The 17,928-nt window shown below is 41.4% G+C and overlaps 1 protein-coding gene across 1 annotated transcript in view; it reads right to left on the bottom strand.

Moving 5' to 3' along the window:
* Positions 1-17,928, bottom strand: part of DROSHA (drosha ribonuclease III) — a 119,483-nt gene that overhangs the window by 25,309 nt on the left and 76,246 nt on the right. Inside the window, exons 21-24 of the mRNA XM_052659038.1 lie at positions 10,431-10,490; positions 9,052-9,151; positions 5,505-5,607; positions 2,999-3,069 (exon numbers count right to left, since the gene is read on the bottom strand). Coding sequence (XP_052514998.1) covers positions 2,999-3,069; positions 5,505-5,607; positions 9,052-9,151; positions 10,431-10,490 — 334 coding nt within the window. The remainder of the gene's footprint in view (positions 1-2,998; positions 3,070-5,504; positions 5,608-9,051; positions 9,152-10,430; positions 10,491-17,928) is intronic.

The raw sequence follows: 17,928 nt of genomic DNA, 5'->3' as shown, positions 1-17,928 counted from the left end.
GGGGACTCTTCAGCTGAATTTTGAAGAACACAAGGAATTCTGTACAGCAGGGGCAAGTGATCAGAAGCAGGGCATGGTACATACTCAAAGTGCACACACACAAAAGCATAGTTCTTAATCAGCAGAACACCAAGAATTTTAGGGCAGCAAAAAACATGACACCGCAATAATGGCTATCTGTCATTATGCATATACATGTGTGTGAGCCTGCAGCATGTACAAAACCAAGAGTAAACCCTCATGTAAACTATGGACTTGGGGTGATTATGATGTGTCAATGTAGATTCATCTATTGCACCAAATGTATCATTCTGGTTGGGGCCATTGATAGTGGAGGAGGCCAGGCATGTGTTGGGGGAGGGACTATATAGGAAATTTCAGAACCTTCCTCTCAATGTTTCCATAAATCTAAAAAATACTCTGGGAGTTAGTGATGGACAGCGAGGCCTGGCGTGCTGCGATTCATAAGGTCGCAAAGAGTCAGACACGTCTGAGTGACTGAACTGAACTGAACTGGAAAAAACTTTTTAATTTAAAAAATTTTTAAAAGTGATTTCTAGAATGGCACAAAGAGGGAGTGGAAAGAAAGCAGACTGAAAAAGTAGGTGGGAGTCAGATTATGGGAACTATGAAATGCTCTGTTGTGTAATACGGGCTTTGGCAGGCAATAAAGAATCCAAAGATTTTAAGCTGCAAAGACCATAATCGAATCTGTGCATGAAAAAGAAGACAACACTGCATGAGTGATGGACTAGAGCAGTGGGGAACGACAACAGCTTAATTATATCAGGTGAGAGACGAGGAGGACAAATGTTAAAGCAACAGGACGGCCGAGGCTAGGGGCCAAATTGCCAGGGGTCTGTGACTGAATGAAGACAGGGAGAAAAAGCTTAAGGACAAAAGAAGACGCTGAGGTTTCCGGTTTACATCATAAACTAAGAGGAGAAGTGTATTTGGGGGCTTAGGTGACGAATTCAAACACTAAACCTGTTGCGATGAGGTATCTGCGGAACACCCACATGAAGCTGCCCGAAGCCAGTCTGAAAAGACACTTTTTCCAGTTTCAGGAACTCTGAAGAAAGGCCAGGCTCAGAGAAACCGGGACCCACGTGCAAAGACCAAAGAGGGTGTGCGAGGGGCAGTGGAAGACTAGCAAAGTTTATATAGGAATCGCTGTCTTTCTAAGAGGGTCATTGGATAGCTCAACGGAAACAACAGCTCTGAATGTACCAAGTAAGCTGGGTCACACAGACTTGAAAACACAGAACTGGCAGAATCCACCTGGGGCTGAAAGAGTAAAAAGCAGTCCAGGCTGATAAAGAAAGACGACACAGAGAAAGCCAGCTTCCAAATCAACAGGACACAGTGCTTTCAAGGTCTTACAGAATCAGGAAAACCGTGGATGACCCTTTCTCGGAGGGGAACCGCTTTCCCACCAGGGCTGCCCTCTGACCCGCTTTGCTTTGCTGCGTCTGAGCCCTGTTCAATTTCACAAAAGAAAAGACACACTAAAACTAAGCTGAATGTCAGCTGCCCCACTGGTAAGATAATGTTCAGACTCTGCTTTTGGTCTTTATTCGGCTCATTCCTTTAACAAATATTTACTAAACACTGCACATGCCAGCGCTGAACCTGGTACTAGAAATCTAAGATAAGCCTGCTACGTAGACAAGTGGGAGAGAAGCGGTTTAAAGAGAGAAAAGAATCTAAACAAAACTGAGGTTGTTAAGAACACCAGGTGAAAGCTGCCTTTACATCAGGAAGGAACAGAGTGGATGGGGGAGAGGGGTGGGAGGAGCTGGAGATGGGACAGGCTGAAGGCAGGAGGGGCTCACAGAGGCAAGACTGGAAGAGGAAATAAGCTAACGAGGTTGCTGAAATCACCCACAAAAGATAAAAGGCTAGAACAAAGTTATTTTAAGATTTGAGAAAAAGACTTAAAATACATCTGTTACAGGTATAAATCAACATGCAGACTTGTTCATAGGTTGTAAGACAAAAATGGGGGACATGGAACATCTGTGGATAATGTTCCCATCAGGAGGAAATTCACACATATAAAATCATCACCTATCTCTATAAAAACAGGTAAAAGAAAATCAAATCCTCAGATACGAACATCATCCAGGTCCCATTTTTCAAAACTATTCTTTTTTTTTTTTTTTAACTATCCTAAGGAATACAGTAATAATATCTGACAGCCACTTAAGTTGAAGGTTTCACAAAGGCTTAAAACACTGGCTTGCCATGTTCTTTATTGCTCCGTGAGGGCCATTTCATTCAATTAAAATGACATTTCAATTTGGAATACAGAGTTGCCTCTCCCTTTAAATGTTAAATTGACTTGTTTTGGTACAAAAAGAATCTAGTATGCTCTATTACATGCAGGATTAAAAAGGTAGCCCTGGCAATATTAATAGCTTAATACTTTAGTAACAACAGAAACTATTTTAGAATCTATCATTTTTTCTTAAACTATAATTTGCTTTTAAAAGAAGTACTTTCATACTCTTATTCATAGCTCTATCAGAAACTCCATATGAACTGACTTTCTAAAATAAATATACATTTATCTCGTCTACATAATTTACATAAAAACAAATCATAAACAGAAAAGTCAAAAGACTATAGCTTCAACTAAGCCTGCATGGGGTAGGTACCCAATGACTGTAAAATATAAAATCATAATTAATTTTAAGATACTTTAAAATAAAGCAAGGTCCTACCATATTTGTATTCATATTTAACTTACAAGTGACCATGAGGAAAGATGGGGTTTTGGGTAGAGGATCAAGTCCTAGGGTAAATGTCCACAGATCTTAACCATCTGTGACAGAGTTGAATAAGCTATTTTTGAAGTGCTTGAAATCTTACTATCTAGGGTAGATTTGGGATTTTTGTTTCTCTTACATGCTCTTTAAAATACAAAGACTAATTGATATAAAATCCTCTATAATGATATATAACTGAGAAAAATCAAATGAGTCGAAATAAATACCGGATCATTAAAGAGTAAGCGTCCAAATAACTGCTTAGCTTCCTCCAGGCTTCCCTCCAAGTAAACAGCTCCTAGATAAAAGAAGAGAACGCCGAAAGGAAGCCTGCATTAATATTCAGAGAAAATTACATATCTCTATAAAAAGCAAAAAGGCAAGCCAAAACCCACTCATGGAAAAAATCGACCAGATCAGAAGCAGTTGTTTTAAAGGTAGCATTTTCCCTCTTTTAACTATGCTTTGTGTTTTAAGTTAGACTGAAATACAAAATTCAATTTACCAAAATATAAACCTAATTTTGTAAGAAAAACATGCCAACTATGATCTATCATAAAGGATATGAGTATGAACCATTACTGAGGGAACTACACACAAATACTTGACTTTATGAAAATGTTGTTTCATTTTCTATATTTACAGTTTATATTTCAGGCCACAGACAAAATATGAGTACAGATAAATTAAGGCTTCTGCCAATAAAATAGTAGGATAATCTTTACCTTTAATTAAAAATAATTCTTAAAAATTTTTTGAAATAATTAAGCACTGTACACATATTTACCACTAATCATAACCAGTAAGTACTATAGTAACCTTTTAAGTGGGAATCAAATAACTCTGGAGTAGGGTGGTTCTTAAAATCATATTTTTTATATCTGTCTTCAGAAAGGTATTTTCCATGTAAAATAGAAACTTAGTCACCTGGGCTTTTGATGACTAAATACATTTATTATTTATCAATAGAGGTAGTAATAATGATAATAATTATAACTGTGATGATGATGATGATATTAGTAAAAGCAGGGGTTTGAGGGACCACTTATGCCTAGGCCCTATGCAAAGAATTTTCACATTCTTACCTTCACCTTTAAGGACACCTCAGTAAGAGGATATTAGAAAAGATTTATAGGTTTGGGGTCCACAGTAGGTGATCTGGGGAAGGGGTAAAGGAAATGGAACTTTGCCCTGGATTTGCTGCAGTTAGGATCAGATATTAAGGTTGTTACAACTCTGTGAGGTAAGTGATACTATCTCCATGTCACAGATGGGGAAACTAGGGTTCAAAGAGATTCAATAACCTGGCAAAGACACAGAACTGATAAATGATGCGAGAGGGAACTGAACCATGTGTGCCTGGCTATGGAGCTAACTGTAACATACACTGTCAAAAATATAATGAGAAAAAAAATTACAGCGCAGTCATTACACATGACGAACCCTCTGAAAATAGACATATTTGTACAAAACAGACATAGCTGTGAAAAGACTGTGGATAATTATTAAACATTCTCTTGCTATCATCATCAGCATAAAACTATAATGGGAAGCTTTTATATTCATTTTCAAAGGAAGAGGGCAAAACTGGTAAGGAAGTACAGAGGCCTTTGAAAAATAAAATGTACTAAATCATCTACCTAAAAAAAAAAATCAAGGAATTGTCAATCTAACATTTCATTGTAAAGCATCCTTGCAATCACCAGCTAATTAACTCTTCATAACTTTCCTGTACAAACAGCTAATTATATTCTGGTTATAGTAAAAAAGAAAACTGGAGAAGTAAAGAGCCCGAGTGTCTGCATTAGCCATGCTTTAAGTGAATAAACAATAGTTGTAGAGACTCAAGCCCTGGGATTTTAAAATATGCAGTGTCTTCAAGATGTTTAAAGCAGAAAATCCTGTAAAATAGCTTCAAATTTTATTTTAAAAAAAAGTATTAGGGCCTAACCAGCAACTTATTTATGTATGTGATCCTGAATCAAACCTGGCAAGTAATCCATCCTCCATCTAGTCAAGGCTATGGTTTTTCCAGTGGTCATGTATGGATGCGAGAGTTGGACTGTGAAGAAAGCTGAGCGCTGAAGAATTGATGCTTTTGAACTGTGGTGTTGGAAAAGACTCTTGAGAGTCCCTTGGACTGCAAAGAGATCCAACCAGTCCATTCTAAAGGAGATCAGCCCTGGGTGTTCTTTGGAAGGAATGGTGCTAAAGCTGAAACTCCAGTACTTTGGCCACCTCATGTGAAAAGTTGACTCATTGGAAAACACTCTGATGCTGGGAGGGATTAGGGGCAGGAGGAAAAGGGGACGACAGAGGATGAGATAGCTGGATGGCATTACCGACTCGATGGACATGAGTTAGAGTGAACTCCGGGAGATGGTGATGGACAGGGAGGCCTGGAGTGCTGCGATTCCTGGGGTCACAAAGAGTTGGACATGACTGAGAGACTGAACTGAACTGAACTGAATCCATCCTCGTATTAACTCACTTCAATTCAGTTCAGTATATACTAAGCATGTACATGACATGATACAAGAAATTCAAGAAAAGAAAGCATGACTGCTGCTCTGGAAGAACCACAATAACTACAGTACAAGGAGGCGGGTATCATACTGGGGACCTCACATGCTTTGGGAACAAGTAATTTTGTCCCAAGGCTTCACACTGAATTTTATGTGCTCTCCAGACATTTCAGACATGCAAAAAACTAGACTATAAAAGAGAAATTACCTATTAATGCTTCAAAACAATTAGCCATTGCATGCCGAAGGTCTGATTCTCTACAAAGGTCAGGTCCATGAGCATAAAGCATAAACCGATCCAGTTCAAGTTTCTACAAAATTCAGAATGACAAAAGTAAGAGAATATCAGCAAAATCATAACTGTTAGAACTCAGCATCTCCTAGGGGGCACAGTTACAAATTAACTGGCCTTAGGTGAAAGCTTAATCTACCATTCTTTATGAGTCCATACATACGGTTCAGCGCTGACCAACCTCACCTTTTCCCCAAGCAAGCGTCTATGAACTCTGATGATTCAAGTAGGTTCAGAATGGACCATATCTGATCTGTCCAACTCCAAGTTCCAAAAAGCATTAGCCTAAGTTTGGAATAAGACTCTATTACAAGGCCATGCCTTTGAGTTTACCCAGTATGTCTAGAGATACAAACTCAACCTGAAGTTAACCTTTTGGATTCCAAAGTTATATGGCACTGATGGTCTTTGTACTGTATGAAAAATCAAGAGATTTTTATGTGGTGGAGTAGATGGGGACTCTCAGAAGACTTAAACATGCCTTATTTCTCTATATCTTTTTTTTCATATTTAATAAGGGTTTGGATTTGGGGAGCCATATATTTTTGTACTTGTGTCCCTTTGTGAGGTTTCCACATTCATCCTTCTGAAGGCTCAGTAAGAATCTGAGCAATGGGTTGGAACTACCTTAAGTGCTCTGGGAATATTGTTTGCAATGGATTATATTTTCTTTTTCTATTTGGCCTCAGACAAGTTTAGAGACAGATTTATGGTCCAATTCTGGAAATTGTATAGGACTGATGAACATATCTGGGCACAATAACTTTACCTCTGGCTTTATTTTACTGTCTTACCCATATTTTCTCTTTGTTTTGAGTTCAGTCCCTACTTATTTCTTTTCCTATTGTATCATAAAGGACAAATCAAGTCCTTTTAGAACTAGACACAGTATAAATGGTTTTTACAAAACTCTTGAGATTGACTAAATGGAAATCATAATTCGTTCCATAAAAGGAAAAGGATATAAACATTGCATAAGCACACAATAAATCAGTTTCTATTACCATATAATTCGATTCAATAAATACCTACTAAGCAATAACATGCCACCTAATACGGAACAAGTCACAAGTCAATGAACAACCTAGGACAACATGAATCTCATCAGCTCTCAGATAAAAGAGACTCAGATATTGTGTGTCTTGGTATGTATGCTAAAAATAACCATAATCATTTACATTGAAAAAGAGACAATAAAATAAAAACAGGGCATACATGCTATCAGTATTTTGGATCGCTAGGAATTCATGAGTATATTATAAACTCAAATGAGAGTTTTGACTACCACAAATACAAGAGCAGAAAGCACCTTTTTAAAAAAACTGATCCCCAAGTGCAAGAGTTTATGCTAGAATATGTAAATTTTGCTTGTTTCACAACTTCACTGGGAAAATCCAATTGCCTGCTATCTCTGGAGCCCTGCTTTGAGAGTAGACTGCAAGCCCTTTTTATATTATAAACAACTGTTCTGGAATGTTATGAATTTTCTAACTTCTCATAATCCTAGCTCTATATCCTTATTTTTTCATGAAGGCACTAGTGGCACTTTTAAAAAGGAGAGTGATGTTCCACTGTGCATGTGTTAAAATGGTCACTATCTAGAGTGCTGACCTAGAGCTTTTATTATTCTCAGAGTCAGCATGCCTCCTCCATCAAGTCTCTCCTCTCAAATGGTTAAGAACCACTGGTCTACAGAGAAGGGCAAGGTTTACCTTGCCTTCTGCCGGAGCAGACGCGTGTTGAGTGCTATGGGTACGTCAGGGTGTGGGGTGGAGGAGGATTACACAGACATCCCTGAAGGGAAGAAATGGCCAATGGCCACCCCCATTGTGACTCATGGCTCTATACAGCACCCACTGTGCTCTATTTTCATTTTCATTTCCCGCATTTTGAAAATATCCTCCCTACAATTGTTTGAAAAATAATCATGCAATTCCATTGTACCTGAAACTCTCAAGAAAACAACGGCAGGAAGAGGTGGGGGAGAGTGTGCCGACAATCTACTTATTAAAGGTATTTCCAACAGACATTTACATGAGCTATCAGGAAGCATCTTGACAATTAAGTCAACTAAACATTGAAGCACTTGTGGAATTTCATTTATTGTGAGCCTGAAAACCAAGTTGGTTTTTCCTGAAGGCATCACTATTTATATTCTCAAATGCCACTGAACCTGGGTCAAAGCCTACCACCACAGTTACGATGAGGATGTTATATAAAATACAGCAGTACACCCTTGCTAACACAAAAACCATGGGATAAAATTAACCGCATATTAAATGTAATTAATGCCTTAGCAAGATCAAATTAAAGAAGTCAGTTGTAAAACTGGAATGGGTTTTATCTAGTCTTTTCTACCAAATTCCAACATTTATATCAAAAATGAAGAAAAAAACAGAAATTACTTAAAAATCAAGGAAAACTTACAAAAGCTTTCACAACAGATCACTAATGTTCAGGAATTTAACAGCCACCATTGCCCCTATTACTGAATAAACCCACAGGCCTATAAAATGTAATTGATTGATAAATGTAATTTATAAGTGGCAGCAACAATAAAAACAACTAACTCCTACTAATTTATTCATATGTGTATGTAATTACTATGAACAGGCATTGCACCAAGCACTTCATAAACGAATCATTAAAACTCAAATGGTAATCTCCTTAAATTCTCACAACCACCCTATGTGGTAGATGCTAACAGATCTCCATTCTACAGATGAGAAAGCTATGGCTTAGCAAAGAGAATGTCAATTTGTCCATGGTCCCCCTGCTGGTTTCCTGAATTCCCAAACAAGCACCAGGGTCCTATCCGTTAGGATTTATGATAACAAAACACTGCAGAGAGACAGGAAGATCAAATGAGGCAACATAAGCAACATGCCTACCACGAATCTAAATCAAGGAAAGGTTCTGTCAGTCACTCGGCAAAGTCAATGTGGCTGGCTAAACAGCCTAAAACCAAAATCTTAATTAATAGGACTTGTGATTTGGGGGGATTCTCAAAGATCTGTAAAGTATCCCCCATGGATACAAATGGCCTGGAGTATTCTATTCAAAGCTATAATTCTGTCTGTTAAAATAAATTAAAAACAAATGTAATTCAGAAATATTACACAGAGGGAAAATATGAAATCTTTCATTTCTTTTGCTCTGTTCTCATGTTCCTTTTCCCCAAATGTTTAACTCTGTTCATGCACGTCTGTCAATTTTTTCCTCTTCTGTTACCAAGACACCTTGCTGCGGAGTTCATTAGCTGCTGGTGAAACTCACTAAGGTAACAGGACTGATAAGGGTGAGTCCTTAAAACCCAAACAAACAAACAAAAAATCCTTCCTCGTCAATAAAATATTAAACCCTTAATACACCCTAAAGTTACTGATTCAAATGCAAAGTTATGCATGGACTGAAGAAGAGAATGTAGACTTCACTGCAAATAAAGTGCAGACACTTGACATACCTTTGCTAGCATGGCAAGGTGCTGGTTCTGAACAATGGCGGTCCGATAGGTTGCTAATCCCCCCTCTTCCAGACTGGGAAACAGATAGTACAAATGGACACTGCCAAGAAAAGCACATAGATAAGTATGTATCACAATATTCTGTACGTGGTTCTGAGTCTAAAACAACAGCGCTGACACAAATTTGCACAGTGTATACCAGCTGGGTTGAACTAAACTGAAAGGTCTCTGCAGAGTTAAACAGTAAACACAGTCTATCTGAACGGGCTAAAACCCAAACACCATCCACTCATCTGTTCACACTGACTTCTGTAAAAAGAGCTCTCTGAAATACGAGGACAATGAAGACCTGAACAATCATTCATCCTGCTGAGAGCAATCCTATCTAACACTTGAAAAGTGAGCCTGGAGACAGAGAGTTTTGCTTGGGTTGGGTTATAAGGGCCCCTGAAGAGAGCTCTGAGCAGGGCAGCCAGGTGGCACATTCGTCACAAGTACAGATGGGGACAGGGACAGAACCAGGAGCGGCAAACAGAGCCAGGGCTGTTGATCAGGGAACTACGGGAATTAGGAAGAAGGCTGATGGAAAACCAGGCCAGACCACAAGGGTAACTGCGCTCTCCTAACTCTCAAACTAGTTCCGAAGACCCACTGTTGATTGGGGCAGCTAAGCTAGTTTGGTCCTATTGTGTCCAGTGAGAACACGCTGAGAAATCTGTTCTTTTGCCTCACTTCATCCTTTGTGGGAAAAGAAATGATTGAAAGAGAATAAAAATAGCTTGAGACAGTTCCAAAAGCAACATGTGCTATCTCCCTTTAAGAGAAATTTTATGAGTACTGAAAAACCAAAATGTACTTTCCTACCTCTACCTCCAAATTAAGGATCCAAAAACATTTCTGGGGAGAAAACACACAAACATACAGACACACATACACTAGACACACCCCAAAAAATCTAGTTATTAAAATCCTCGTAAGCTTTCCTTCCCTTGAGTTCAGAAAGAGTGAGAAAGGGATCAAAGACAAATCCTAGAAAATGAAATGACATTTTAAAATATCATCCCTTTCTTTACAAATTGAATATAAGCTCTGAAGCATCTAGACCAAGACAAGCTGATCTCTCGTGGCTGTAGCAACTTGAACATAAACTTGACAGGACAGAGACGCTAGCCTTTCATCTTGTAATCCTGCTCATTACAGCATCAGTGAGTGCAAGTTATCAGGGCAAGAGCCACAGACATGGAGCTTTTAAGCTCTACAGAAGAGACCAAAAGCACTGTGTTTCAAGGCTTTATTGGGCTAATTACAAAGAAGGTAATGTAGTAAGTATGTTGCCTGTAAAATGCAATTATTGGGGAACAGCAGAAAAGCCTACTTACCTGGTCAGAAATTCAACGACAGCATCACCCAGGAACTCCAGCCGTTCGTTGTGATTAATCCTACAGGAGAATTAAAAAGCTCTCTTAAAATAGCGCACATTTACATTTCCTCCCTCTCTTCTCAAAGGAAAGGATGCTGAGGGTTGGCTCCTTTAGTAATCAGAGCACCCTAACTTACTCCTCATAATCAAGGGCTCTGATGGCCATCCTGCCAGGGGGGTGCCTAGTAGGGAAGGGAGGAGGGAGCACTGCCCCTACCATGGGGTTCAGGCTTTCTACCCTGGTGCCTCCGTCCCCTGGGAATCAGACTTAAGGCAAATGAGACATCAGCCTAGCAACTGTGAATCTTTCTACACTGCTATCAGGTGGATGAGCGAAGGGAGAATGCATTCTTAGAGCAAGAATAGTGGAAAGTCAGCACTGGCACCATGCTCTAGCTTCCCAAGGTCCAAACTCTGAATTTGACCTCATGTCTAAAATCTCTTAAAATGGGCCTAACCTACCTTTTCAGTCTCTTTCACCAATGCACTGGGGCCTTTTCCAAAACTGCCTGGTCCTCTCTGAAAAGTGCATGTGTGCTGGTCCTCTCTGAAAAGTTGCTTCAGTTGTGCCCGACTCTTTGCAACGCTATGGACTGTAGCCTGCCAGGCCCCTCTGTCCATGGGCGTCTCCAGGCAAGAATACTGGAGTGGATTGCTGTGTCCTTCTCCAGGGAATCTTCCCGACCCAGGGATGAACTAGCGTCTCTTAGGTCTCCTGCACTGGCAGGTGGGTTCTCTACCACTGCTATCCTCTCCCACCAACGCACTGGATCCTTTTCCAGGATGCCTGGTCCTCTCTGAAGAGGGCACCCCCTAGAATACTCAGTGCCTCTGTGCAGGCCAAGCTCTGTGCTGCCCTGGAGCTTTCAGGTCTCCTCTGTACAGCAAGATTCCCTGCAAACCGACTCATCCCTCGAGGTCTAGCAGAATGTGAGCTCCAGATGAACCCCCACCTGAGTGCCTTATCAAAATGAGTACACTCCCTCAGTGCAGAGACTGCATTTTATTTATTTCAATTATTTTGAGGAAGGTGCATCTTACAAGCTGAGTTTCTCATGTTGGAGAACGAGGCTGAAACGGGCAGGAAGGTGGCTCACGGAAGCCTCCTTCCACCTACAAGTCTCTCACTGCAAGCAGGTCACCATGTCTCCGTTTAGCAGAGATATGACCTGATCTAACTGAAGCTCTTAAAGGCCACTCTGGCTGCCTTGAGCAGAGATTGAGAGCAGTAAAGACAAGCACTGGGGCGGATACTGCTGTGGTCCTGATGTGACATGATGGAGGCACAGGATGAAGAGGTGACAGAGGAGGGGCAGAGATGCCATCAGATTTGGGAGACATTTGAAAGGTAGAGCAGAAAAGAGGTGCTGATAGTTGGGACTAGGAAGCTAACCAATAAGAAAAGGATGAAGGGCAGTGCCAGACTCTGGCTCACGTGGCTGGGTGAAAAATGCTGCCATTTACTGCAATGGGAAGACCAAGAGCGAGAACAGGTTTGGGAAGAAGCAAGAGATGCCTTGTAGATATGCTAACTTTGAAATGTGCATAAAATATCCAAACAGAGAGATCCAGCAAAATGCTAGGTTGCCATTTCCTTCTCCAGGGGATCTTCCCAACCCAGGGATTGAACCTGGGTCTCCCGCATCGTAGACAGACGCTTAACCGTCTGAGCCACCAGCTCAGAGTGCCTGTTATTCACAGACAAGAACAAAGTTAGCAATAAATCTATGTGTGTGTGTGTTAGTCAGTCATTTCCAACTCATTGCGACCCCATGGACTGTAGCCTGCCAGGATCCTCTGTCCATGAAATTCTCCAGGCAAGCGTACTATAGCAGTTGTCTATACATCGACAGGATTTCAGATGCTGAAACTGGATGGCACTAGTGAGGCAGAGAATGGAGCTAGGCAAGGGGTCCCAGGACTGAGGCTAGGAAAGGGTCATGGCTGTGGTCCAGCAGAAGGGAAGCCAGCATAGGGGAACTGGCAAGGTGGTGGGAGGAAGAGGAGGCCAGTGTTATTCTATAGCCAAAGAGAAGAGCATGCTTCAATAAAGAAACAGACTCAGCTAGATGAGAAGAGAGCATTGACTCATACCAGGGAGATGGCTGAAGCCACGGAAGGGCAAGCTCTGTCAAGTGGTGGAGACAAGCCAGACTGTGACCCGAGTAGGCTGGGAACTCGCGTGTTGTCTGAAGCCGTGCAAAAGAATATCCTAAAATAAGTTACTGCCTGAGAGTTGATAGGAACTAAGAAAGAATAAATTTTTTAAAAAGAGAGAAATTAACATTATCCTATTCTTTCCCACAAGCCAATAAAATAAACATGCATTTTCTGTGGTAAAGACTATCATCTCCCCAACAGTTCAAAGTACAATACAGGAAAATCTAGTTAAGGAGGAAAGCAAGAAGCCCTGGCCGGAGTCCAGAGTGAAGACGAACCATACTTTGGACTGTCTTGTGCTTAACTGAAGAATAACAAGACAACCAGTCAAAGAATAATAGCTGCTTTGTGTCATATACTATTTTGAATTAAGTCATATTGGTACAAATTTTATTTAATTTCATTTATAAACTTTCAGGGAGACAGGAACTACATCGAGAATTTTAATAACCTTGAAGGCAGACCCTTATTCAGTGTGTTAAAATACAAGGTCACAGTGCTAAACAAGTTTATTCAATAGTAAGTCTGCCATCCATTAAATAATTTGTCCCCTAGCCAGCATATGTTTTTTTGTATCCTCACTGTGACTAAACTCTGGCAGTAGGCCACAAATGAAAATGGGGGTTAAATACCACTTTAGTTTATTATTATATCAGACAATTCCTAACCCAGTGGTTTATCTGGAAAAATGGACAGAGTGAGTTGCTGGTCCTTGCTGTCTACAGCGGCAAGTCTTTTGTTCCTTCTTCCGTTGTTTATACTTCCTTTAATCACCCCTGTTTAAATACTAGCAAGCTCCAAGATGAGATGTTTACAGAGCAGTAAACATTCCATTTGCTTTTGAGAACTGAATCAACAGAGGCATTATGAAATTTAGATTAACTGTAGCAGTTAGATAGCACATTTGGTCTGTGGAAATCAAAACACTTCATAAAACAGAACAGTCTCCCTATAATAGTAATTACTGTAAGGTGTCATCTACTCCATAGAAAACCATCTTGGGATGGGCCAAGTCCAAGGGTAACTGCTAGAGGGAGGGAACGAATGACATTTTCTTACCTTTGCATTCCAAGCCTCAAGGGGAAACTGATAGGGCACAGCTAGAATGGGCCTTGCAGGTGGACTGAAACTTCCACCCAACCCAGGAATTCCTTCTGTCCATTACATCTATTTGTAGCTCAGCTGGTAAAGAATCTGCCTGCAGTGCGAGAGTCCTGGGTTCCTGGGTAGGCAAGATCCCCTGGAGAAGGGAAAGGCTACCCACTCCAGTATTCTGGCCTGCAGAATCCCATGGACTGTATAGACCATGGGGTCGCAAAGAGTCGGACATAACAGAAGAGTCGGACATGACTGAGCAATTTTCACACTATGGTAATTATAAAAAAAAAATTAGAATAGAGACTATAGGCATACCTCATCTGGGGCTTCCCTGAAAGCTCAGTTGGTAAAAAATCCACCTGCAATGCAGGAGACCCCAGTTCGATTCCTGGGTCGAGAAGATCTGCTAGAGAAGGGAAAGGCTACAAAATCCAGTATTCTGGCCTGGAGAATTCCACGGACTGTACAGTCCATGGGGTTGCAGAGAGTCGGACATGACTGAGAGCTTTTCACTATTACATCTAACTGAACACTTGGGGGGAGAAGCCCTACTGGATCTCAGATCCAACTGGACCCATGGATCCCAGATTAAGCATCTATTCACATATATTCAATGCACTGTTAGTGTTTTTAATGATAAATACTAAATGTATAACTGATTGGAGAAGAAAATGGCAACCCACTCCAGTATTCTTGCCTGGAGAATCCCATGGACAGAAATAGTCCGGCAGCTATAGTCCAAAGGGCTGCAAGGAGTCGAACACGACTGAAGCAACTTAGCATGACTGAAAGGGTACTCTGCAACTACCGTTTCCTTAAACAGACCTTAATAAACAGTCTATACGTGTTTCTCCATTGATCCCATAGATCCTCACACATTATGTCCAGCAATGACTCTACCAAGCAAAACAAAACACAACAAAGGAGGGCTGCTTGAGTTTCTTACTTCTCCATTACAGTCTTCTGGCCCCTCATTCCCAAAGGTCCTACTAATAACATGGATCCCTTGAATGCGACCAAATGCCTAATCCTTCATAGACCTTCGCTGTGGTAACATTTCATTGTGATTTGCATTAGTTAAATATAACTATACAGCTGAGATTTATGTGGTTCAACAGTGACACTTCAAAAACTGACAGGTTAACTTGTAACCATAAAAGTTAATTATTTTGTAGTTTTGATAGGCAGGCAGATTTTTATCTATTAATTTTAAGTCTTTGTGTCTTTTGTAAATACTAGCTGATCCCAAATCAGATTAAGAGACTCACCAGCCGTTAAACTTCTGAAGGCTCTGACCATGACCTTTCCTAATGCTCCCATTTCCCTGTTTCTAGTCAACAGGTAAAAAACATGGAATAAAAGTAGTATCATGAATGGCCTTCTTTCCTTTAAGACTTATTTACTGAGCCCCTGCTTTTTGAAAGGCACTAATTGGAAAAGAAAAAGAATTTGAAAAAAAGAAAAGAGAGAGTAGGATCAAAGACCTTCCAAATGCTCACAGTATTAAAAAAAAAAAAAAAAACTATGACACAAAATATTAATAATACCTGGGAGAACGGAAACTTGCACCATAAAAGAAATGCTGGCAGAATGTGAGCATAGCAACAATGACTGCCGGCATTCAGGGAAGGGAGAGGGTACGCTCGAGTGCACAGGAAGTATTTTAGTCTTACTGGTGTGCAGAAGACCACGGGGAAGACAGCAATGTGCCTGGAAGGATGGCCTGGGTCACCAGGTGCTGGGATTGTCAGGCGAGGAGGTTCAGACGTATTCAGCAGGTGACGCGATATCACAAAAAGCCTTCAAGCAGTTTACAGCTACAAACTAGAATGGAGGCTCTAAAAACAGCAAGATGACGCCTGGAGAGTCCGTCTGGAGGGAGACCCGACAGAAGGCGGCACTAACTGCATGGCAGGATGGGCAGGGTTGGGAGGAGTGGCTTTCGGTGGGGCTGGGGAAGAATTCCACCCAGCTCCCCAGTCTGCCCTGTTCCTCCACCTGCAGTCCTGGACACAGATGCCCAAACAACCTACTAGCCTACTGGCTGTCTTGTTCCTTTCTCAAGTCTAAAATTCTGAGCAGGCTTGCTTGGGAGGAAATATACCCACCGATGCTTGAAACTGCATAGTGTTTGTTTCAAACATGTACAAATACTTCCAAGGAGCAGACTACCGCATCCCACTTTATAATAGCAAACTAAGAAACAAACAGGGAAGAGGGCACGTTGTTTCAAGTGAACTCAATTATTCAAGTGCATGGTATATAACTGACCCATAACCCCTGAACCACCACCAGAGCTCTCTTTGGCCCCACAGCAGTCTGGCATGGCTGTTGTGTTTTTGACCTTCACTGAAGTGCTTAGCAGAGTCTTCCTTATATTATGCATGTTTATGGAACTCTTACCCCACCCCAGGTAGTCATACCTCCTGGTGAGCGGGGGCTATGTCTTACTTGCCTTTGAAAGAAGTGAAAACATCAGTTGCACAGTCGTGTCCAACTCTTTGAGACCCCATGGACTGTAGCACGCTAGACTCTTCTGTCCATGGAATTCTCTAGGCAAGAATACTGGAGTGGGTTGCCGTTCCCTTCTCTGGGGGATCTTCCTGGCCTAGGGATCGAACCCAGGTCTCCTGCACTGCAGGCAGATTCTTTACCATCTGAGCCACAATCACTAAGGGTATGGTCATGCTGAGGAGGTTGGTAGGTGGCAGGCAGAGAGGAAAAACAAAGGCTTCCCTGACTGGGAACTGAACCTGGGCCCGGCAGTGACAGCGCCAAATCCTAACCAAAATACCTGTGAACTGCCTCACACTCAAAAGGCACTGGACAAATGTCTGTTGGATTAAATCTGTCTACATTTCTTCAGTACGGCTCCCAGGGCCGTGCACAGCTGGGGCTACTACACAGCCACAGCCAAGCAGCCGCCAGACTGGCTGCCGAGGCAAGGAGGCTCTTTCTGAATAGAAAGCTGGGGTCAATTCTGCATCAGCAAAAAGATCGGACAGAAGGCAGGAAACTCTCAGCACAAGAGCCACAAAGGCCAGAACAGAAGTCAAAGGGCAAGAGAAAGCATGTCTATTCTCTATCAGTGGTATCATTTTCAAAATGTAAATTCACAAAGAACACAGCTAGAAAACATAAACCATGAGGTTTAAACAGTGCTATCAAAAAGACATAATTTATATGCCAACAGCTGTGGGTGGGGTGGATGAGACAAAGATCACTTAAACCTGTGCTTTCATCACTGAAAAAGAATGGGTCTATGGCATGTATAGCCCTGCTGAAGGGGGCTGCAGGGGACCCAGGGTGCTACTTATTAAAATACAGAACTGGCCATCTGAAGACTTCACAGTATAGCAGGGTATAGGGAAACCAGGGCCATGCTATCCCTGAGGGTGTGATTAAGGCTCCTCTAATTAGACAGTTCTTTTCTGATCTTAGACTCGCAAGGAACACAGTAGTGAGACGTGTGATCATCTTCAAACTGGAATTTTAAAGTTTCGGCCTGCCTTTCTTTTTACCTCTTGATTGAAGAGGAAAAGACGGTTTGGTTCATGATAACCTTAAAAGAGAGCAACCTCAAGGCAAGCCTATTTGAAAAGAAAAAGGATACATGAAGAAAAAGGTAGGGGAGGAAGCTGTGCCAGCTCGACTGGGCACTCACCTGGCTGAAGAGGCCATTACCAGCCGCAGCAGCGTCTCAAGTCTAACCCTGCTCTCCCCACCTTTCATCCATCTAAGTCTGCTTCCTAAGAGGGACAGGCCTGACTATTCAACTTTTCAGTGCCCCAGGGTTAAAAAAGCAAGTCTCTCTCAAACAGTCTCCTGTACTGGCTTTCAAAATAGAACCTGCTGTGCTTCACACACAAAGATAAGCCTCCTGAGAGCAACATTTAGAGCCTCAGCAGCCATCATCCATTTGCTTCCATTCCATTTTCTAGGATGTTAATGAGTTTATTTGGACCCCGCCTACTTCCTTCCCAGCTTCTTCAGGGGCTCAAGGCCACACAAAAGTGAAAATATTAATGTATGAAGGTAGCTTTTAAAATCAAGACGTAAGATAGGGAAAGTTAACACATAAAACTTTCCAACCCATTATATGAGGCTAGTATTATCCTAATAATGAAATCAGACAAAAACATCAAAGGAAAGGAAAACTACAGGCCCGAAATCCTCAGCACAAAACCAGCAGACTAAAT

This window comes from Budorcas taxicolor, chromosome 20 (genome assembly GCF_023091745.1).
Source record: "Budorcas taxicolor isolate Tak-1 chromosome 20, Takin1.1, whole genome shotgun sequence".
NCBI classification, from domain to species: Eukaryota; Metazoa; Chordata; class Mammalia; order Artiodactyla; family Bovidae; genus Budorcas; species Budorcas taxicolor.
This window is presented reverse-complemented; position numbering and strand designations above follow the sequence as displayed.